The sequence below is a fragment of the Anas acuta genome, chromosome W (genome assembly GCF_963932015.1).
Source record: "Anas acuta chromosome W, bAnaAcu1.1, whole genome shotgun sequence".
Lineage (NCBI taxonomy): Eukaryota > Metazoa > Chordata > Aves > Anseriformes > Anatidae > Anas > Anas acuta.
In genome coordinates, this window is record NC_089016.1 from 15,727,187 (window position 1) to 15,750,762 (window position 23,576).

The 23,576-nt window shown below is 46.8% G+C and overlaps 2 protein-coding genes and 1 long non-coding RNA gene across 17 annotated transcripts in view; 2 read left to right on the forward strand and 1 right to left on the reverse strand.

Moving 5' to 3' along the window:
* The window catches only part of LOC137846966 (uncharacterized), a 456,759-nt gene that overhangs the window by 281,996 nt on the left and 151,187 nt on the right, over positions 1–23,576 (forward strand). The gene's annotated exons all lie outside the window — the stretch shown is intronic.
* The window catches only part of LOC137846955 (SET-binding protein-like), a 325,858-nt gene that overhangs the window by 265,368 nt on the left and 36,914 nt on the right, over positions 1–23,576 (forward strand). Inside the window, exons 6-7 of one of the 15 annotated variants that reach the window (XR_011090675.1) lie at positions 8,758–8,855; positions 11,294–14,427. The exons of 12 other annotated variants lie outside the window; for them this stretch is intronic. Coding sequence is in view for 2 of the 3 variants with exons in the window: in XM_068665077.1 (XP_068521178.1) it covers positions 20,741–20,826 (86 nt within the window). In the remaining variant the exon portion in view is untranslated. Of the gene's footprint in view, positions 1–8,757; positions 14,428–20,740; positions 22,152–23,576 lie in introns of those variants that run through there. 2 more of the 15 variants (XM_068665077.1, XM_068665078.1) reach the window with 2 other exon arrangements.
* Positions 1–23,576, reverse strand: part of LOC137846976 (uncharacterized) — a 108,560-nt gene that overhangs the window by 5,285 nt on the left and 79,699 nt on the right. The window lies entirely within an intron of this gene.

Here is a 23,576-nt window from a genome sequence, read left to right on the forward strand (position 1 = left end):
ACAACATACTTATAGACATAATTCCCTCCCCCAAGAGTATAAATCACGTCATAGGAACTGGTCTAATTGTTCAACTAGGCTGTTGGGGTCCTCGAATAAAGACTTCCTCTCCTTCTTAAAAATCCTAACCTCTCTGCTGGTAAGGAGGGGGGGGTAGTTCACCTAAGAGTTAGTGTTAGTACTGTTAGTATCAGGGAAGGCAAAATTCTCAATATCTCTTCTACCTTGTTCTAATTCTTGCCAGAACCTAGAGTACGATCCTTCTTTAGGGACAGTGTTAATTACAGTCCCTGTCTCCCTTCCTGGAGTGACTGCTGCTGCCACCAGTTCAATATTAAGATTATAGGGAGCATAACTTGGCTCCTTCTCTGAAAAAGGAATCTTCTTGTTTACACATAAATTTAAAGCCTGAATTTTCATCAGACCTGTATTTTGGCCAAAATACTGCTGTTTCCTTAATTGGTTCTTTTGTCCAGACTGATACACAATATTTAACCCTTTTTTTTTAAAAAAAAAAGATTTTTCTTTTACAATCCCTCTAATTTTGGGATTATGTTTCCAATTTCTTATAATTCTTCAGGAAGAACTATTAGTAGGCACTCCCCCAGGGATATCTCTCTGTCCCCTGGAACTCATATTTTCCCATTTTTCCTAACCCTCGCCAGTATGTGCTACAGAAATTTCCCTTCTGCAGTGTACCACACACCAACGTACTGAAAAATGGGGGTGTACCGCCAAGCACTACCCCGTGCAAGCGTTACCGCACACCTATGAGTTTACCAGATTCCCTGGAACTCGTACTTCCCATCTTTCCTAACCCTCGCCAGTATGTGCTACAGAATTTTCCCTTCTGCAGTGTACCACACACCAACGTACTGAAAGATGGGGGTGTACCACCAAGCACTTCCCCGTGCCAACGTTACCGCACACCTGAGTTTACCAGATTCCCTGGTGTACTTCCAAGCACTTCCCCGTGCAAGGATTACCGTACACCAGATTCCCCTGGTGTAGTGCCAGCACTTCCCCGTGCAAGGGCTTACCATACACCAGATCACCCGACCCCCAAGGCAATATTTAATATTTCTTACCTTGGTCTGTGCACAGAGTTACCGGATCGATTCTTAAAAACCCGGAGTGCCTACCTTCTTCCTTTCCCCACTACTTCACGGATCCTGCCTCTTTAACCAGTCTCGGGCCCTCTGTCAGCTTTCCGCAGAACCGCCACCGTGGATGCACAGGACCGCTGAAATCAGCGGGGCATGCCTTCCTGCTGCTGCGGCGGTGGGGCTCCCCAGTAGGTGACTGGATCCCGGACGAGCCCCCAAATTGTGAGAAACACTCCGTAGCCAATAACTTAGGCTCAGGCGAGGATCTCAGTGAAGTAGTAATTTATTCGCGATTGCAATGGCGGGCGCCCCACAAGCAGGAGAGAGCACATCTACTGGTTCCAAAACACAGTTTATATACCTTTTGATGACAGGACCCTCCCCTGTTTCCCCACTGAGTGGGTAATCCAGGTTCACAATCTATCTGATGATTCACAAACAATGCATGGCCTTCAGTTGCTGGCCTGTTAAATTTCAAATTTCTTTTGACATTTTTACTGCTTGAAGTGGTAATGTTTCTTCACTTATCTGACTTGACTTGACACCGTGATTTTCACCTAATTGTCCTAAGGAGTCTGGTTGTCTGCATTTTACTAGGTCGCCTGCTAAACTTTCTTATCACTAAGCATATCTCAGTACCACATTCCCTCCTTCTAAACAATGTAACTCTGCAAAAACAACATTTCTATTCCCACACTGTGCCACTGCTGCTCAGCAGTAGACACAACACTGGTGTGATAACTGCTGTTCCAGCTACAAGTACAGAGTACGGCACTGTATGGGCTGCTGCCAGGAAAGTTAACATTCCAGCCAGACCCAGTACAGACCCAGGCCTCATTGGCCTTGAAAAGGAGATGGATATATTTTTCTTCAATCTGGGAAGAACGGGATACCTAAGGCCTGAAGACTGAGTTGCTTGACAACTTAAAGCAAGACATATTGTTCAAAAGGAATGGAAAATGGAGACTTGTTAGTAATCAAGAAAAGGAATGGAAAATGGAGACTGTTAAGTCATGGAACTTAAAGGATTGTTTGTTACCTTTTCTGATTGTACATATGTATAGGCATACTCAGGTTTAGTATGTAAAAACAATGTTCTGTATATTTAGAATGTTTGATGTTCGTGTGTGCATGTTGGTGGAGCGTTGACTCCCCGTATACCCAGCGCTGATTACTTGCCTTTTATACCTTTTATAGCTTTTATACCTTTTATAAGTATAAATATTACTAAATTCAGATTGAGTTGAGACTTCATTTATAACAAGATTGAGTTGAGACTTCATTTATAACACCAGCAAGTCCCTTTTTTTAATTGTTGGCATGATACAGCTCTAATAGGGCTAAAGGCATCATTAAGCCTCTATTAAAAGGCATCATTTAAAAGAAGGCTTCATGTAAGTGAGAATGAAGTCCAAGTGGATTCAGTCCCCTCAGACCTATATCTCAGCCTAAGTGCATGCTAGTCACGGAAATGCCCATTGCTCAGACTTCAGTGCTCATTTTTCTCCAGAAACCTCTGTATCTTTCACTCATAAGCCTGCATCCTCATTTGGTAATACTGCAGGGCTGTGTTGAGTTATCTGCATTGACCATCAGGTCAAGGGAGGTGATCCTCCCCCTCTACTCTGCCCTGGTCAGGCCTCACCTGGAGTACTGTGTCCAGTTCTGGGCTCCCCAGTCCCAAAAAGACAGGGATCTCCTGGAAAGACTCCAGCAGAGGGCCACAAAGATGATATGGGGCCTGGAGCTCCTTCCCTATGAGGAAAGGCTGAGAGACCTGTGTCTGTTCAGCCTGGAGAAAAGAAGACTGAGAGGGGATCTCATCAATGTGTATAAAGACCTGAGACCACAGGACGTTCCACACCTACATGTGAAAGAACTTCTTCACGGTGAGGGTGATGGAGCACTGGAACAGGCTGCCCAGGGAGGTTGTGGAGTCTCCTTCCCTGGAGATATTCAAGGCCCGTCTGGACGCCTACCTGGGCAGCCTGCTCTAAGGAGCCTGCTTTGGCAGGGGGGCTGGACCTGATGATCTCTTGAGGTCCCTTCCAACCCCTTCAATTCTGTGATTCTGTGATCTGGTAAATGAAAGGCCCCTTGCTGGCAGTGAAACACAAACTCTCTGAGCCCTGAAACAAATTGGAACGAGGCAACTCAGACAAGCATGGGCAGCATCCTGTTATACATGCTTCTATAATTATAGCATAGGTGTGTATGTGTATACACGTTTCTGGTCAGAAAACATCCAGTACCTACAGTCTCTCTGACCTAAAGATATACTGTTGGTTTTTATTTTGCTTTGAAATTAACATTCAAAAATAATTCTGACATGGTGATACTATAGACCAAATATGTGCATGCATATTTACATAAAGAAATGCAATCTTTAGAAGCCCCGAGAAGTGAATGACATTCTTAAACACAGACTAGTGGCCAAGAATAATGTTTGTATATGGGGCTGAGAAGTGTGCAGAATATAGTTTTTCATCAAATCATGGAAATTAGAGATAGAAAAGACCTATTAGGTCATTGTGGCCATTCTCTTGGCACTGAGGTACAGGAGAGAACAAAAAGAAACAAACAAAAAAGCATTAAAGCTATAAAAAGGCTATTTCTGATGAAATCACAGTGCAAACAAAAGTTCTGCAACAACCACTACACTTTATATTGTTTGAGATGCATCAAAACTGATGTAAGGGAAAAAAAAAAAAAGAATTTGGAACTTTGTTTCAATGCTTTGGGCTTTTCCTTTCTCACATAACAAATTTTCCATAAACCTTAATGTCAAGACTGTTGCGTTAAGGGGTGTAGCTGATTAACCGTTATGGGCCCAGTCGGATTCAGGGTACTGAACCAGTCGGATAACCATCTGGGGGTCCAGTCGGACATTCACCAATAACGTGTTAACCATCTGGGGGTCTGGTCGGACATTTACCAATAACGTGTTAACTGTCTGGGGGTCCGGTCGGACATTCACCGATAACGCGTTAACCGTCTGGGGGTCCAGTTGGATTCAGAACACTGAACTATCACGGTCACGGATAATCACCCTTACCCTAGTTGCACTTAATGAGAGCTATAACAATGCAATCAAGTATGGTTTATTACAGCAACAGATCACAAGGTTCTTTTGGATTGCCAGCAATAGTGACTGTCTGCAAAAGCAAGCTAGCATGCATGAAATATTCAGGTGTTACAGATATTATAGATGTTACAGGTGTGCAGCCTAGAAATAAACACGTTAAAAGGATTAAAGACTCTATAGAGATTTATAACCAAGTATTCAGATCTCACCCAAAGGCGTCCCAACGGGGGGGGGGGAAGAGAGGCTCAGCCTATCGACTGATCCCAGGAGTCAGGAGGTCCTAAGGATGTTGTATTTCCTCGGGATGGTATCTCCCCTGACGGCGGTATCTTCCCTCACATCCCCTCTCTCTTGGGCCAATTTATATTATTTTCTATCTTTTAGGTGGAGCTTGAGTGGCTCTAATCAAGCATATCTTAGTTATGATTGGTGAAAAGTTCTCCTGTCTCCGTTTAAAGTAATAGGCTCCGAGAAATTCAGAGCACATGCTCAGTGAGGGGTGGTCGCACCTTGGAGGCGGGTAGCTTTTGGGATGGAGGTGTGTTTTGGTATTATAATGATATTATAATGAGCAAAAAGTACACTAGGGTACAGCATTTGTCAAAACATGACAGGTCCTTGGTTCAAGGTGGCAAAGAGTGTAGCTTATCAGTCTCGGTGTGCACAAGAACAATAGAGTCCCCACCTGGTCACAGAGCCTAGCCGTGGTGTCTCCATTCCACTCTATGCTCCGTACTGTTCCTTAGCACCACATTTTGGAGGCAGACTTTTCAGCAGCAAACGCTACCTAAAGGGATGTTAGATAGGGATTTTTGCAGATCAAGGAGACTAGGCAGAGACCTCGGCTGGGTATTGTAGGGCATTATCAGATATGGATGAATCGTCACACATACGCCTCAAGACTGTATGCTAAATACATTACTTTTTCTATTCTGCCCCTTCTGACCCTGTCTTAACGTCTGTTGTTATTTGGAGGAAGCATCTGGGGCAATGTAGGTACTCAAATATACAGTCATTACATCTGAAGGTCATTCTTGTCTGTCCGTGACTATATCATAAAATAGCACATATTTTCCAATGCTGTTTTGGGTATCATTAGCACCATTTCACTTTCAGAAGAGGGCAGCAATCTAGATGCCAGCATCCTTGCAGATCCCAGCCCTATTTAACAGATTGAAATTGCTACATGATGCTTAATGGTGCCAAAAATATATATGTGGCTATATGCTGTTGTGGTGGTTTTACTCAGGTGGGCAGCTGAGCTCCACCACAACCGCTCTCTCACTCCCCCTCCCCTCAAAGAGGAAAGGGGAGAAAATACAACACAGAGAGCTTGAGCTTTGAGATGAGAAAGGTTTAATTAAAGGGAAAGGGAATGGGGAGAAAAAGAAACAAAAGAAACAATAAGTCCGCGCGGAAGCAGAGAGAAGGGAAAAAAATTATTCTCTACTTCCCATCAACGAGCGATGTTTGGCCACGTCCTGGGAAGCAGGGCCTCAAAACGCATAGTGGTTGTTCAGGAGGACATCCCCCTCCCCCACAAGAGTCCCCCATTTTTATTGCTGAGTGTGACATCAGGTGTTACGGAATGTCCCTTTGATTGGTTTAGGTCAGCTGCTCTGGCGATGTCCCCTTCCCGTCACTTGCCCACCCCCAGCCTGCTGGCTCTTGGGGGCTTGGAAGGAGTCCTGATGCTGTGCCAGCACTATGCAGCAATAGACACAACACTGGAGTGAGACCAGTGCTGTTCCAGCTACGAGTGCAGAGCACAGCACTGTGTGGGCTGCTGCAGGGAAAGGTGACTCCATCCCGGACAGACCCAACACAACCTCCCCCCCTTATTCCATAACATTTGTGTCATACTCAGGTACCACAGTTTAGTAAATAGATGCTCTTATCAGTATTGTTCTCTTTCCATTGAATAATTTATACGTCTGTACTTCCTTTCATTCCATAGGTCTTTTTTCAAAATGTCTATAAAAACTGTTGATGGTTTCAGCTTCATCTGTCAAAGTAGTCACTCAAGGCAGGCGAAGTTGGTTTTCTTGACACCAGCACCAGCTTAGCTCACATCACTCTTGCACTTGCCCAGTTCCTCGCAAAGTCGACCTGTTGTTGGTTCTGCAGTGTCCTCCTACAACACATAACTTGGATTACAGATTAATTTTCTCCCAGTGTTAAATCTCCTTGAGGCACACACTTGATATCCCCATTTTCTGCATTACCCATCAGGTATACCCTGGTCCTTGGGCGAAGACAATCCCACGAGTGGGTTTGCCTTTTCCATGGCAGGGGCAACCCTGCCTTCCCCATCCACTTTCCCACATGCACTACAGGGACTTTAGCTTCTCCCACAATGTGTAGGGGTTTTGTTTCAGCAGCACCAGGACGGCTGTCAAGCCCCCTGTTAACTAGCCAAGTGGCCTCTGGTAGATTTATATCCCAATGTTTCCACGTCCCAGCACCCAATGCTTGCAGCATAGTCTTTAACAGTCCATTGTACCTCTCAACCTTCCCAGAGGCTTGTGGGTGATAAGGGATGTGATACACCCACTCAATGCCATGTCTCTTGGCCCAGGAAGTGACCAAATTGTTTCGGAAGTGACTCCCATTGTTGGACTCAATTCTTTCTGGTGTACCATGTCATCACAGCACTTGCCTTTCCAGGCCCAAGATAGTGTTTCGGGCCATGGCATGGTTTATGGGATATGTTTCCAGCCACCCAGTAGTTGCTTCTACCATGGTGAGTATGTACCGTTTGCCTTGGCGAGTTTGTGGGAGTGGTCCGATATAGTCAATTTGCCAGGCCTCACCATATCGAAATCCAAGCCATCTCCCCCTATTCCAGGGAGACTTTACCCTCATGGCTCATTTGATTGCAGCACAGGTCTCACACTCATGGGTAACCTGTGTGATGGCCTCAATGGTCAGGTCCACCCCTCGATCACGAGCACATCTGTATGTGGCATCCCTCCCCAGATGTCCTGATATTTCATGGGCCCATCGAGCTACAAAGAGCTCACCCTTATATTCCCAGACTAGGTCCACCTGAGCTACTTCAATTTTCGAAGCTCGATCCACTTCTTCGTTGTTCTGATGTTCTTCGGTAGCACGATTCTTAGGCATATGGGCATCTACATGACGTACTTTTACAGCCAGGTTTTCTACCCGGGCAGCAATATCTTGCCACAGGGTAGCAGCCCAGATAGGTTTATGTCTGCGCTGCCAGTTGTTCTGTTTCCATTGCCACAGCCACCCCCATAGAGCATTTGTCACCATCCATGAGTCAGTGTAGAGATACAGTACTGGCCATTTTTCTCTTTTAGCAGTCTCTAGGGCCAGTTGTATAGCTTTCACTTCTGCATACTGACTTGACTCGCCTTCCCCTTCCATGTGCAATAAATGGCTCAGTCTTCAAAATAGGACTATAATCAAAGTTTACAATTTATTAAAGGAATAGAGGTAAGCAAACAGCGCTGGGTGCGCCGGGAGTCTCTGCTCCACCAAGACGCACACCAGTTACATCAAGCAGCTGATTTTTATGCTCCTAGGCTAATACATATTCAGTACTACTTCTAAAAAACCACAGGGTTATTATGATTAGTTTCCGGAATCCAAACCCTCCTACTGGAGCATGCGTATCAGTCTCCGGTGGTCCCTCTGGGGGTCTCTCGTGCTGAAGGCTCCTAGTCTTCCTCCCTCTTGTCCTTCTTTGTCCAACTTGGCTGTATGTCAGAGACTTGTGCAGCGTCCCCTGCAAGCTTTGTCTTTTAGTCATTCTTCAGCTCCCCCTTCTCCTTAATCTCCTGGCCATATATCAGAGACTTGCATAGTGTCCCATGCAATAGTCATAATAGTTAGCGGTTATTCTGAAACCCCCCCAGATATCAGAGACTTCAAGGAAAAGCCTACATTTCCCTTCAAGCTCTCTAGTGACACTAATTGCTAAAACATTCCTTTGCAAGATACAAGAATTATATACATTAACCCCTCTGTTTTTCTTAGACTTGTGGTTATACAAGGGTATGTATGACAGAAGGTCACATTCATCATACCATGCGGCCCTAGCATTGTTCCATATTGACACGAATCAGATGAACACATTTCACACATGGCCTCCACAACTAGTCGTGTGGGACTCCACACAGCAGCTTTCCATTTCTGATGGTTCCCTACCACATGGCAGGATCCGTCAGTGAATAACACATACTGCTTTCTGTCAACTCACTGTATGGCAACATACTGTCTGGCAACTCACTGTATGGTGGTGCTTCTTCAGCACGAGTTACCTCTTCTGTCAGTACTCTGAATTCCTGCTCTCTGGCTAGCCCATAATCTCTTCCAGGATTCCTGTGAGGTTGGGTTTCCCCATTCGAGCCTGCTGTGTAATTAACGCTAACTACTTACTCCACATAGCGTCAGTTGCATGGTGTGTAGTGGGGATTTTCCCTTTGAACATCCAATGTAACACAGGTAGCCGTGGGGCCAAGAAGAGTTTTGCTTCTGTACCCACAACTTCTGAAGCAATTTGAATCCCCTCATATGATGTTAATGTTTCCTTTTCAGTTGAGGTGTAATTGGCTTCTGATCCTCGATAGCCCCAGCTCCAGAACCCCAGAGGTCGAACTCGAGTTTCTTCTGGCGTTTTCTGCCAGAGGCTCCAGGTAAGCCCATGATCCCCAGCTACAGTGTAAAGTATGTTTTGAACAGCTGGTCCGGAAGGAACAGGCCCAAGGTCCACTGTACGAGTTATTTCTTGTTTGATTGTTCAAAGGCCTGTTGTTGCTCAGGTTCCCACTCAAAAAGTTCTTCTTTCGAGTCACTCGATATAGAGGACTCACAAGCTGACTGTAGCCTGGCACATGCCTTCTCCAGAATCCCACAAGGCCTAGGAAAGCTTGTGTTTCTTTTTTGCTAGTTGGCGGAGATATAACCATTATTTTGTTGATCACATCCGTCGGAATGTGGTGATGTCCATCCTGCCATTTTACACCCAAGAACTGGATTTTCTGTGCGGGTCCCTTGACCTTATTCTGTTTAATAGCAAAGCCAGCTTTCAGGAGAATTTGAATTATTTTCTTCCCTTTCTCAAAAACTTCTTCTCCTGTGTTAAGAATGTCATCAGCGTACTGCAGGTGTTCAGGAGCATTCCCCTGTTCCAGTGTCATCTGGATCAGTCCATGGCAAATGGTAGGGCTGTGTTTCCACCCCTGGGGCAGCCGATTCCAAGTATACTGAATGCCCCTCCAAGTGAAAGCAAACTGCCTCCTGCGTGCTGCTGCCAGAGGGATGGGGAAAAATGCATTAGCATTATCAATTGTGGCGTACCACTTGGCTGCCTTTGACTCTAGTTCATACTGGAGTTCTAGCATGTCTGGCACTGCAGCACTCAGTGGTGTCATGACTTCATTCAGTCCGTGATAGTCCACAGTTAGCCTCCACTCGCCATTAGACTTTCACACAGGCCATATAGGACTGTTCAAAGGTGAATGAGTCTTGCCGATCACTCCTTGGCTCTCTAGATGGTGAACTAACTCATGAATAGGAATCAGGGAGCCTTGGTTGGTGCAATATTGCCATCGGTGCTGAGTTGTAGTCGCAATTGGCACTTGCTGTTCTCCAATCCTCAGCAATCCTACAGCAGAAGGGTCTTCTGAGAGACCAGGCAGGGCAGACAGCTGATTAATCTTCTCTGTGCTCAAGGCAGCTATACCAAAAGCCCACCGGTACCCTTTTGGATCCTTGAAGTACCCTTTCTTGAGGTAGTCTATGCCGAGGATGCACGGAGCCTCTGGGCCAGCCACGATGGAGTGCTTTTGCCACTCATTCCCAGTTAGACTCACTTCAGCTTCCAATACAGTTAGCTCTTGGGATCCCACTGTCATTCTAGAGATAGAGATGACTTTTGCCCCTTGGGTGCCTAATGGCATTAGGGTACACTGTGCGCCTGTGTCCACTAAAGCTTTATATTTCTGTGGTTCCGGTGTGCCAGGCCATTGAATCCACACAGACCAGTAAATCCGGTTGTCCCTCTCCTCTACCTGGCCAGAGGCAGGGCCCCACTAGTCCTGGTTGGAGCATCTATCAATTAATTCTTCCAAATGTGAAGCAGAAGTCTCTTCGTCAGGGTCAGGAGTAATACTAGCCCTTCTACTGCCTCTGGGGGACTGCCCAACAGAAACTGGGGCAGCAGTCTTCCTAGGGGCCCCTTTTCTTTCTGCTGTATCTTTCTGCAGCTCACGTACCCGAGCAGCTAGGGCCGAGGTCGCTTCACCGTCCCACTTCCTCTTATCTTCCCTTTGGTCACGTAAATAAAACCACAAAGTACCTCACGGTGTGCGTCCCGGATTCTCCTTTGCTTGAGCCGGAGAATGCTGGCACTTGATGGCAGAAAGATTCTTCCATCTAGGTGCTGAGGAAGCTATGTGTTCTTCTAACTGTAGAGACAGTTTCTCCACAGCTGAAATGCAGGCCCATACTGGGGCAGAGAGATTTTCTTCATATTTATGAAGCTGGTTGGATACCTTATCCACAGTCGGCCCCATCCCCTCCTCCCAATCCATTGCTGCCAGTGTGCTGGCATGTGATGAGGGTGCAGCCCGTACAAACTTCCACCACATGGACGCTGTGCATTGGACTTCATCAGGGTCTTTAGGTGTCTGGGCATTGTTCAAATTACTATAAATCATCTCCAGCACAGCTAATTCCCACAGGTGCTGGAGACCTTTATCCATAGTGGTCCACTTGCCTGCTTGATATACAATATCTTCCTTGTGGGGATACCTTTCTTTCACAGCTGATAGGAGTCGCCTCCAGAGGCTGAGAACTTGTGCCTCTCTTCCAATTACTCTACCAATGAGCTTTTATCTTGAGAGGGATCCCAGGTGCTTGGCTTCATTGCCTTCTAGCTGTTGGCTATTGGCCACAATGTCCCAGCATCGAAGCAGCCAGGTGAGGATGAGCTCACCTGCATGATGACACTGCTATGATGACACCGCTTTAGAGCTGCCTGCCTTTTCCTCTTCTCCTTCGTCCTTAGGAGGAGCTTCTTCCCTTACTAAACGAGCTGACTTCCGTTTCCATTGTTTTGTCTTCACTATAGGGGCGACTGATACCATGGATGGTTGGTCCTCTGGGGTGGTCACAGCGTGTGCTGTCTCATCATCAAATTCAAGAACTTCCCTATCCCCTTGAGGGTGCTGGGCAATGTTAATCGACATTTGATAGGTGTAAGCCAGACCCCAGCAGAGTGCAGCAAGCTGGTGGAGTTCTCTGGTATTGCCAGGGTCAGGGCATACGTCTTTCAAACATTCTACCAGTTTTCTTGGATTTTGCACTTGTTCAGGGGTGACGTAAAAAACTACTGGCAGAGAAAACCGTGACAGGTACCTGCCCAAATCCCCCCACACACCTTGCCACCCACAACTACTTTTTCTCGGGGCAGGTCCTTGGATGATATTCTTAACAAATTGTTTGACCTTAGGGAGGAAGACAAACACTAGAACTAGTAATAGGAGGATAATATCTGACCAAGGTTATCCAAAATACTCAAAGGCTGCTGCAATTAGCCCACAGGGAGAAAAGTAGAAGGCACCACCCCCGATATTATTCACAGATTGACTGCTAGGGGCAAAAAAGAAGGCGCTGTAATTCTTAATATTTCCAAAAGGTAATCTCCATGAGACCAGAATGATAACAATGCAGGGTCTGAGTACCAGACAAAACTGAAGGCCAGCATGTTACAGCAGAACATGATAAAGAAACCAAACATAGACTTCAACACTTTCTCTGATCGGATGTAGAGGAAAAAAGAAAACAGAGAGTGGACTACATACAACATAGCCACGCAGAAAAATATTACCAGAAAACCAAACATTATGACTACCAATATGTTAGTTGTAAATACTTCAACCAATGCTATTGTTATCTCAACCCTCGAGCCCCACGTTGGGCGCCAAAAAGGACTGTGGTGGTTTTACTCAGCTGGGCAGCCGAGCTCCACCACCACGACTCTCTCACTCCCCCTCTCCTCAAAGAGGAAGGGGGAGAAAATACAACACAGAGAGCTCAAGGTTTGAGATGAGAAAGGTTTAATTAAAGGGAAAGGGAATGGGGAGAAAAAGAAACAACAGAAACAATAAGTCCACGCGGAAGCACAGAGAGAAGGAAAAAAAATATTCTCTACTTCCCATCAACAAGCGATGTTCGGCCACGTCCTGGGAAGCAGGGCCTCAAAACGCGTAGTGGTTGTTCAGGAGGAACAGCCCCCTCCCCCACGAGAGCCCCCCTTTGTATTGCTGAGTGTGACATCAGGTGTTATGGAATGTCCCTTTGGTTGGTTTAGGTCAGTTGCCCTGGCGATGTCCCCTTCCCGTCACTTGCCCACCCCCAGCCTGCTGGCTCTTGGGGGCTTGGAAGGAGTCCTGATGCTGTGCCAGCACTATGCAGCAATAGACACAACACTGGAGTGAGACCAGTGCTGTTCCAGCTACGAGTGCAGAGCACAGCACTGTGTGGGCTGCTGCAGGGAAAGGTGACTCCATCCTGGACAGACCCAACACATTTAGTTGTATGTAGCAATTTAAAGGTAAGCAGTTGGTAAGTGTTGAATGTAGTTCAAGATGGGTGAAGGAAATCCACAGACCTGTAGTCTTGCATTTTCTCACTGCAAATTCACCTCATCTTAAGCAGTTCTTAGTACATTCTTATGACACAGAGCGACACAGATGTTAAAACAGGCTGCTGCTTTGCTGCTGTACTGCCACTCTCAATCTTCATGGACAAAGACACGCATGACCTGATCTTATTGGAAAATCTCAGATGCCCTGAAACCAGACTGAATCAGAACAAATCACAGTCTAGTATGTACTTGTATGGTGTCCCTTTCCAGCTGCCATTGTTTTGTAGTCACTATTTAATTGACTTTTATAGTTGATTAATTAAAATACCCCAAAAGTAGCGTGGTAATTCTGACATCTTGCATATTCTGCAGTTGTTGGGTCTGCTTTGACTTCCTAGCTGTGTGTATGCAGATTGTCAGAGACCTCTCCCCCCCAACCCAGCTACTGTTCTTGGCACTGGGTCTCGCCCCAAAGCCATGCTCAGTTCCAGATTGCCCCCCAAGTCATCATCCATGCTTTCTTCCCACCCATGAAGACCACATCTGGGCAGCTTGCAGATGGGGCAGTCAAGGTTCAGGGTCCAGTTGTAACTGGCAATGAGAGGTGGCTCCCATCATAGGCAAAGTGAGAAATGTCCTCACATAAAGCAAGAAGGAAGAAGTGCCAGTGGCTTTTATTCCCCTCTACATTTCCAGACAAACTGATTTCACCAAATGACTATTATAATTCGAACTAGTGTTTAAAGGACTACTGTGAAAAAGATCACAAAACATCACTGCAGTCTTCCCAGATCAAAAAGATGTCCTATGTAAATTATGAAACTGGATAAGTGTGCAGTCCAAAGTTACTGAAAATATGAAAAATGCCTCTTCCTGAGATTTGAAGAATAGTCACCAAATGGAGATACTTTCCAAGACACAGTAAAAAGCTTCATGAAGGCAGTCCACAAAGTGGCATTTGTTCTTGTGCTATCAGTAAAATGGCCAACACACATAACATGCATGGCATGCAGGTTCTTGGTACATCAGACAGGGATCCATTCTATTAGGAAAGTTGTCTTCTGCCATAGATGGAAGACATAGTCTTATACCTGGACAACTCAGTCCATAAATGATTGTTTGTACAGTGTTGACTTTATTAAATACTTCTTCATGGCATTGCATCCAGTGGTGCCAATATCCCTTTGCCTTGTTCTGCTCGATGGCTGATTAGGGCACAGATGCTGCTGTTTCTCTGAACCAATCGGTGGTTTGAGAGACTTCCCTTTTGAGGCAGTTAAAGTCTATCTGCAGTAAAAACCTGTGGTGGTTCCTGGATGCCAGAGAAGCAAGGTGATGGGAAGCATCTCTAAGAACGGCTTTGATTGCCTGCCTTCTTCTATTGCTTCCCGCCAAGGAGCAGAGGAAAGTACGGCTGATATTACCTTTCTAGTTACTTGAGCAGTTGCTGAGGAAGAACTAGAACAAAACATCTTCATTTGCCCATCTTTGCTATTCACTTTCAAGCACCAGAGGAAATTACATAGAAGAAAAAGTCTGGAAGAGGCTCCTTCTCTCCTAGTTGTGCAAACTAAAATCTTCAGTGTACATAAAAATTAATATTTGGTTACATAGCACTCTATGTCTAAACAGACAATGTATTTTCTTAGGAATATATCTAAGCAGCTTAATAAATGGAGCAACTGGTTCAGCACAAAATCTCCTAGGGCTTGCTGCAGGCCAAAAGTTATGTTTCTTTATCTGAAAAGAAAGTGTCTTCCAATTAAAAATGTGAAAAAATATACATAAATTAAAGTTTTCAATAGAAAACATATATGACTGAAAAGAAGTTAAAGAGGTAAGGAAGCAAGTTTAATGAAAAATAAAATATGCTGCCTTATTCCAGCATATGAACAGTGTGTCTCTGACCAATCCCAAGACCCCAAAATGTATGAGTTAGGCTGTCCTGCTTTGTTTCAGGAAGGACGGCCAAAAACATGACAGACACCAGTACGGTCAGATCATGCTCTCCCTTTATTACTTGAATAGCCTTACTTTTATAGCAAATTTAACAGGGGCGGATAGTGTCTCACACAAGATTATTGGTCAAAAGCACTCAGACAAACAACTGCAAGAAAACAACCCCCTTGTGATTAGCAGTCATGTAGATCCCATCCTTGAAGCCAGATGCTGGTAACAATATTTTTCTAAATTCCTCAATTGGGCGATGTGGGAACACTGTCATGGGAACTTCTCATAGTTGCCCTGGTAGCTTGGTTTGCTCAGCTGCAGCAAGCCATGGGATTTTTGCTGTTTCAAAAAATCCCTGAACAATATACCTTACAATTGCTTCTATCTAATTATTGTCTGTAAAGAAGTGGTTGCAACAACTGCAGATGGGGAATGCTGATACTTTCCTCTCTTGCAGAGGCCATTTGAGGTTTGATTCACTAAAATCTATAAAATGCTTGGAGGTCATTGTGTGACAAACACAAAATAATAATTGCAATTGACATAGACAGAGAGGTTTGTTATTGTTGAATTTGTTGGGGAAAAGTTGGCACATTGTCTTGGTTTTAGTTAGGATAGAGTTAATTTTCTTCCTAGTAGCTGGTAGAATACTATGTTTTCGATTAGGATGAGAAGAGTGCTGATAACACCCCGATGTTTTAATTGTTGCAGAGCAGTGCTTATACTAAGCCAAGGACATCTCAGCCTTTTGCTCTGTCCTGCCAACGGGCAGGCTGGGGGTGCAGCAAGAGCTGGGAGGGGACAGACCCAGGACAGGTGACCCAAACTAGCCAAAGGGGTATTCCATCCCATCTGACGTCATGCTAAACAATATATAGGGGTAGCTAGCCGGGGGAGGGGGGCCGGACTGCTCGGGATTAGGCTGGGCATCGGTCAGCGGGTGGTGAGCAATTGCATTGTGCATCACTTGTTTGTACACATTATTGATAGTAGTACTATTATCATCATTGTTATTATTATTATTATTGTTATTATTATTTTCCTGTCTTAATAAACTGTCTTTATCTCAACTCACGGGCTTCACTTTCCTGTTTCTCTCCCCCATCCCAGAGAGGGAGGGGAAGGGTGAGCGAATGGCTGTGTGGTGTTTAGCTGCCGGCTGGGTTAAACCACGACACACATGTATAAGGCAACTCTGCCCTTTGCCTCAATGTGAGCCAGAATGGTTTAACGTTGCAGTGAGCCTTACTTTCAGAAGGAGAGAGGGTGAGAGAGAGGGAGAAAGAGTAGGAAATAACAAATGAGAAAAAAAAAAAGCCCCTTTTTGTGGAAAGGACTGGTTTCTGATTTCAGTTATTTCTGAGTTGTAAACATTTTCAGGGACAAGGAATTCCTTTGCATACACATATTGCTATTTGCAAAAGCCAGGGGCAGTGCAGTGGAATTTTGTTTTTGTCTCAACAGAGTCATTTTATTAATCTGGGAGATTTTATTTAATACTCTGGTATTAATGACAGTAAGAAATTAAACAGTTGTTTCACTCATTTTTCTTTTCAGTATGTGTGTGTCTTTCTTCCCCCCACCCCCCCACCCTCGTATCTTTATAATCATGTTTTAAGACTGTAAATGTTTTCAAAGGCAGTGCCAGATTTAAAATACTGGTTGTTATTACGATGTGTGTGTGGCTTTACCCTCTCTGTTCACAGCCTCCATCTTTTATTTGCCCTTTCCTTTTTCAATCCTCCTACTATAAGAGAGGAATCCAAGAAAATGAACTCATTTAGGGGAGAAGCAGCTTGACTCCTCTTATGATGATTATGATTATTTTAGTCTGGACTGACTACACTTTAAGCAGATAAAACCAAAAATGAAGGGCAAAGAAAAAAACTTTGAAAGCTTAAATTTTGATGCAGTAAATCAATAAGGCAGGCAGGCAGCCCCTGTCTCCAAGGCTTGTTTTCATCTCATCCCCCTGGTTGCAAGGGAGTTACTCCCATTTTATGCTACAGCGGTGGAGATGAGGATCCAACCTTCATTCTCTGTCAAACTTTTTTAAATAAAAAAGACATTCCTATAGGCTGCTGCAGCATATCCCTGCTGTGCTCTCTGCTGCATACGGGGAGTATGAGGTAAATACTGCACATTGATTGCAACAGGCACAGGGAAGAGGAAGCAAGGAGCAGAGCCAGTGTCGTCCTCCCCCAAGTGCTGTAAATTTGCAGCTGGCACAAACGCAAGGAAGGGGTGTGATGTGAGCACCCCTGAATAGGTGGTACAGGTGAGAGGATGGAGGATTCTGTCAAATTTATTCGTCCCACGTGTTTCTGCTGAAGGTCATGTGTGAGCGATGACCAATTGCATCACCAAGCCCTGACCAGCCTAAAGTGCAGCACACAGTGAGGCTGCACTGTGCCAGCAGGCTTGAACCCCAAACCACCCCCAAACCCAGATTCAGCCAGCTGAGTGCGGGCTGAGGGAGGTGTTTGAGGATGGGGTGATGTTGCCTTCAGGGGGCAGTGGCGACCTGGTTCAGGAATGGCACGGCAACCAACCCCAGGCCGCTCGGTCCATCAGCTCACAGACACCAATGTGGTGGATGGCAAATGGCATTTATTGGCGAGTCACATGGGGTTATATACCCGAGGCCCATAGCGTCACTTCTGCTTGCTTACATCACAGACCACACACTACTGTCCATCAAGGGAGGGGCTCCACCTTTCCATACAGCACGACATCTTCCGGCCGCCAGACTCTAACTACCCACATTTCCCCCCTCCCTATGCACAACCAAATTAGCTAAAATATAACAATCTTAAGACGTAGACATCATAACTTAACTAAAAAACATAAAGGCACAATAACCAGGAGAAAACTAGGAGGTAACTGGTAACCCTGAGTAAATACACTCTTAAAGTAGTTGTTGGTGTTCTACCAACATAATGTTAACTTTCTCTAACCAACTTTTAACAAACAACACAAGCTTATTTAGTATACAAGGTCCAAAGATAAGATCACACAAAGGCATCGCAGCCCCCCACCCACGGAGGCCCCTTCGCTGTTGTCTGGATTCTGCCAGTGTGGAACTCTCAGGCTTAGACAGGACGCTTGCTGACTTATTGTCCTCTCATGTCACTGGGGTATACAGATTACGGGGGTGTCCGATGATCAGTTCCTGTGAACAGAAACTCAGTTTTCATTAGTTTTATTCTGAGTTGCGGTCGGGTCAATGCGCCGAACTGGTGCCAGCGCCCAATCCACTGTGATCTGGCAAATAGTAGGCGAGTTGATCATTCCTTGAGGCAGCATTTTCCACTGGAAGTTGGAGCGTTGGCATGGGCCCACAGGCTCTGGGCTTGCTCCTGGGGGGTGATCACTGTTGGGTCCATACCCATTAGCCGCTGCAGGCTAGCATACAGTTGTCCTCCCATTCTTGTTTAAAAACGATCATCCCCCCCCCCGTCAAAGATCAGTCGACAAGTTTGTTTTATATCAAACAGGAGCATATTGTCTCCCCTGAAAACACCATCTATGAGGGTGGAGACCATTGCAGAATGAAGCCCTATATCCGCAATGGCTTTAACAATCACTTGTACATCCTTAGGGTTTATTGGTGAGTGAACCCTCTGCCCCCCGTCTGTCACCCAGACCGGGAACGCTAGCATGGCCGATAGAGCCCAGACGGCACACGCAATCTTAATTTTCCTCCAATCTGTGAGAGGAATTTCTCCCCCTCGCGGTGCAGCTTTATTTCGGTTGGGGATGTTTTTCCTATCTGTCCCCATTTCCTCCTCCGAATTTGAATCGGTATCTGATCCGGAGTCGGAGCTCAGCTGACTGGTCACCTCCGAGTTCCGGTACCCTCCTGTCGAGTTCGGGCCCTGCCCACTACCCCTGCGGGCGGGCCGCTCTCTCCCTCGTGGCTCGCCCCACCGCCTTCTCAGCGAGGCGTTTGCGCCACTAGAGCGTTTTTTCGGATGGCCGTTCCGATCGGCTCTCTGCCCCTCTCTCGCATTTCTACCTCCTCCCCGGTCATCCCCGCAACCGTTCTCTTTCTCGCATTTCCACGTGTTAGTAAAACCTAGCACTTCATCCCCGTTCCCGCCGAAGGCTTCTTCGTCCCACCCTTCGTCTTCTAGTTCAGCACCGTACTGGGGCGCACATGGCCGTGGTCTCTCCCAGATTTCCTCAGGCTCTGGTTCCCCACTGGCACCCCTGGCTTCCTCAGCTGAGCCACCCCATAGCTTCCACAATTTTGATACGACCTTCACAAGGGTTTCCATCTTCCTTGTTGGTCCGGGAGCGTCCTCCCCGCCGGGCTGGTCCCGCCGCTCCGGCCGCCGTTCACCCGAATCCAGTTTTCCCGGGTTTTGGCACCACTTGTTGCCTTCAGGGGGCAGTGGCAACCTGGTTCAGGAACGGCATGGCAACCAACCCCAGGCCGCTCGGTCCATCGGCTCACAGACACAACGTGGTGGATGGCAAATGGCATTTATTGGCGAGTCACATGGGGTTATATTCCCGAGGCCCATAGCGTCACTTCCGCTTGCTTACATCACAGACCACACGCTACTGTCCATCAAGGGAGGGGCTCCACCTTTCCGTACAGCACGACATCTTCCGGCCGCCAGACCCTAACTACCCACAGGGTGAGTGCTCCTTGTTCTGTGCATTCAGTGAAATTTCCATTACACAACATTACCCTTACATCTACCCGCCCGTAAGTGCAGGCAGAACATGGACAAAACTCACTGCATGCTCTGAGCAGTGCCCTGGGAGGTGGCAGGAGTGGGACTCCCATGTTGAGGATGGGTTAAGCTTTAGGTTCCTATTGGTGGATATCACAGAATTGAAACCCCACTTCTTGGGGTTTCTAAAGATTGCATTTCTTTATGTAAATATGCATGCACATATTTGGTCTATAGTATCACCATGTCAGAATTATTTTTGAATGTTAATTTCAAAGCAAAATAAAAACCAACAGTATATCTTTAGGTCAGAGAGACTGTAGGTACTGGATGTTTTCTGACCAGAAACGTGTATACACATACACACCTATGCTATAATTATAGAAGCATGTATAACAGGATGCTGCCCATGCTTGTCTGAGTTGCCTCGTTCCAATTTGTTTCAGGGCTCAGAGAGTTTGTGCTTCACTGCCAGCAAGGGGCCTTTCATTTACCAGATCACAGAATCACAGAACTGAAGGGGTTGGAAGGGACCTCAAGAGATCATCAGGTCCAACCCCCCTGCCAAAGCAGGTTCCCTACAGCAGGTTGCCCAGGTAGGCATCCAGACGGGCCTTGAATTATCTCCAGGGAAGGAGACTCCACAACCTCCCTGGGCAGCCTGTTCCAGTGCTCCATCACCCTCACCGTGAAGAAGTTCTTTCGCATGTTGCTGCGGAACTTCCTGTGCTTCATTTTACGGCCATTGCCCCACCCCCTGTCCCCACAAACCACTGAGAAGAGGTTGGCCAAATCCCTCTGTCTCCCACACTTCAGGTCTTTATACACATTGATGAGATCCCCTCTCAGTCTTCTTTTCTCCAGGCTGAACAGACACAGGTCTCTCAGAATTTCCTCATAGGGAAGGAGCTCCAGGCCCCATATCATCTTTGTTGCCCTCCGCTGGAGTCTTTCTAGGAGATCCCTGTCTTTTTGGGACTGGGGAGCCCAGAACTGGACACAGTGCTCCAGGTGAGGCCTGACCAGGGCAGAGTAGAGGGGGAGGATCACCTCCCTTGACCTGCTGGCCACACTCCTTTTAATGCATGCCAGGATCCCATTGACCCTCTTGGCCATGAGGGCACACTGCTGGCTCATGGTCAACATGGACCCCCAGGTCCTTCTCCTCAGAGCTCCTCTCCAGCAGGTTGTCCTCCAGCCTGTACTGATACATGTGGTTGTTCCTTCCCAGGTGCAGGACTCTACACTTGCTCTTGTTAAACCTCATTTGGTTTCTTCCTGCCCATCTTTCCAGCCTGTCCAGGTCTTGCTGAATGGCAGCACAGCCTTCTGGTGTGTCAGCAACTCCTCCCAGCTTTGTGTCATCAGCGTACTCGCTGAGGGTGGACACTATTCCCTCATCAAGGTCGTCAATGAAGATGTTGAACAAGACCGGACCCAGCACCGACACCTGGGGAACACCGCTAGTCACAGGTCTCCAGCCAGATTCTGCTCCGCTGATCACCACCCTCTGAGCTCAGCCAGTCAGCCAGTTCTCAACCTACCTTGCCATCCACTCCTCTATCCCACACTTTCTCAGCTTTGCTAGTAGGATGTCCTGGGAGACAGTATCAAAAGCCTTGCTAAAATCAAGGTAGATGACATCCACTGCTCTCCCCTCATCTACCCAGCTGGTGATGCCATCATAGAAGGCAACGAGGTTGATCCAGCACAACTTCCCCTTTGTTGAATCTATGCTGACTATTCCTCATAACCTTCTTCTCTTCCAATTGCTTGGAGATGGCATCCAGAACAAGCTGTTCCAACACCTTTCCAGGGACAGAGGTGAGACTGACTGGCCTGTAGTTTCCCGGATCCTCCTTCTTGCCCTTCTTGAAGATTGGAGTGACATTGGCTATCCTCCAGTCTTCAGGCACCTCTCCTGTTCTCCAAGACCATTCAAAGATGATAGAGAGCGGTTCGACAGTCACATCTGCCAGCTCCCTTAGCACACGCGGATGCATCCCATCAGGACCCATGGATTTGTGTGCGTTGAGCGCACTCAGATGCTTCCAAACCACTCTCACGTCCACCAGGGGGGAGCCCTCCATTACCCAAACCCTTTGTCCTCCCGCCAGGGTTGAGGAGTACTGGGGGGGAGTCCCTGAAGCAAAGACTGAAGCAAAGAAAGCATTCAGTATCTCTGCCTTCTCGGTGTCTCCCATTACCAGGACACCCACCTGTCCTGGTTTCAGTTAGAACAGAGTTAATTTTCTTCCCAGTAGCTGGTAGAATACTATGTTTTGGCTTAGGATGGGAAGAGTGCTTATAATACCCCGATGTTTTAATTGTTGCAGAGCAGTGCTTACACCAAGCCAAGGACGTCTCAGCTTCTTGCTCTGTCCTGCCAACGGGCAGGCTGGGGGTGCAGCAAGAGCTGGGAGGGGACAGACCCAGGACAGGTGACCCAAACTAGCCAAAGGGGTATTCCATCCCATCTGACGTCATGCTAAACAATATATAGGGGTAACTAGCCGGGGGAGGGGGGCCGGACTTCTTGGGGTTAGGCTGGGCATCGGTCAGCGAGTGGTGAGCAATTGCATTGTGCATCACTTGTTTGTACACATTATTGATAGTAGTACTATTATCGTCATTGTTACTATTATTATTATTATTATTATTGTTATTATTATTTTCCTGTCTTAAATAAACTGTCTTTATCTCAACTCACGGGCTTCGCTTTCCTGTTTCTCTCCCCCATCCCAGAGAGGGAGGGGGGAGGGTGAGCGAACGGCTGTGTGGTGTTTAGCTGCCGGCTGGGTTAAACCACTACACCCCCTCGTTCAGCAAGGGACCTACATTATCCCTAGTCTTCCTTTTACTGTTTACTGTTTTTTTTTCATACTTAAAAAAAACCACTTCTTATTATCCTTTATCTCTTTTGCAACCCTCATCTCTAGGTGGGCTTTAGCCTTCCTTGTCGCATCCCTGCAGGCCCTGACAACCCTTCTATACTCCTCCCAAGAGGACAGGCCTTTTTTCCCCATTTCATAGACCTTCTTCTTCCTTTTGATCTCATCAATGAGCTCCTTGCTCATCCACACAGGTTTCCTGCCTCCCCTTCCCCGATTCCCTACTCTTAGGGATGCACCGATCCTGATCTTGGAAGAAGTGCTGGTTAAATGTAGCCCAGCTCTCACAAGCACCCTTGCCTTCTAGCAACCTATCCCATGAGATACTCCCAAGCAGGTCCCGGAAGAGGTTGAAGTTGGCTCTTCGAAAGTCCAGGGTTGCAATCCTGCTTTTAGCCTTACTTCTTCCACCAAGTTCCATCTTGAACTCCACCATCTCGTGGTCACTGCATCCTAAGCTGCCCTTGACCTTCACATCCCTAACAAGCCCATCCCTGTTGGTAAGAACAAGGTCCAGGAGCACCCCCTTCTTCATCGTCTCCTCCAGCACCTGCGTCAGAAAATTGTCCTCAACGCATTGTAGGAACCGTTTGGACTCCTTGTGCCTGGCCGAGTTGCTTACCCAACAGATGTCTGGATAATTGAAGTCCCCCATGAGAACTAGCGCTCGTGATCATGAGGCTACTACCAGCTGCTTGTAGAAGGCCTCATCAACCTCCTCCTGATCTGGTAACCTGTAGTACAGCCCCACAACAGTGTCCCCCATACCAGCCCACCCCTTAATGCTTACCCACAAGCTCTCCACTTGTCCTTCACCCTCCCCCAGCTGGAGCTGGGTACACTCTAATTGCTCCCTCACATAAGGAGCAACCCCACCCCCTTGCTTCCCCAGCCTGTCTTTCCTAAAAAGGACATAGCTCTCCATGACAGCATTCCAGTCATGTGAGCTGTCCCACCATGTCTCTGTGATTGCAACAAGATCGTGGCCCTGTGACCGAACACAGATCTCGAGCTCATCCTGTTTATTTCCCATGCTCCGTGCATTGGTATACAGGCACTTTAGGGAAGCAGCAGGCACAGTTACCCCTGGAGGGATGCAAGAAGAAGATTCCGGACAGGGTATCGGTATCGTTACCTTCTCTGAGGAGCCCTCGGATGATCCTATGGGACAACTCAGAGGTTTTTCCCTACTATCTTCAACAGTGACAGCAGTGACAACTTCCTCCAGCACTTCTCTGT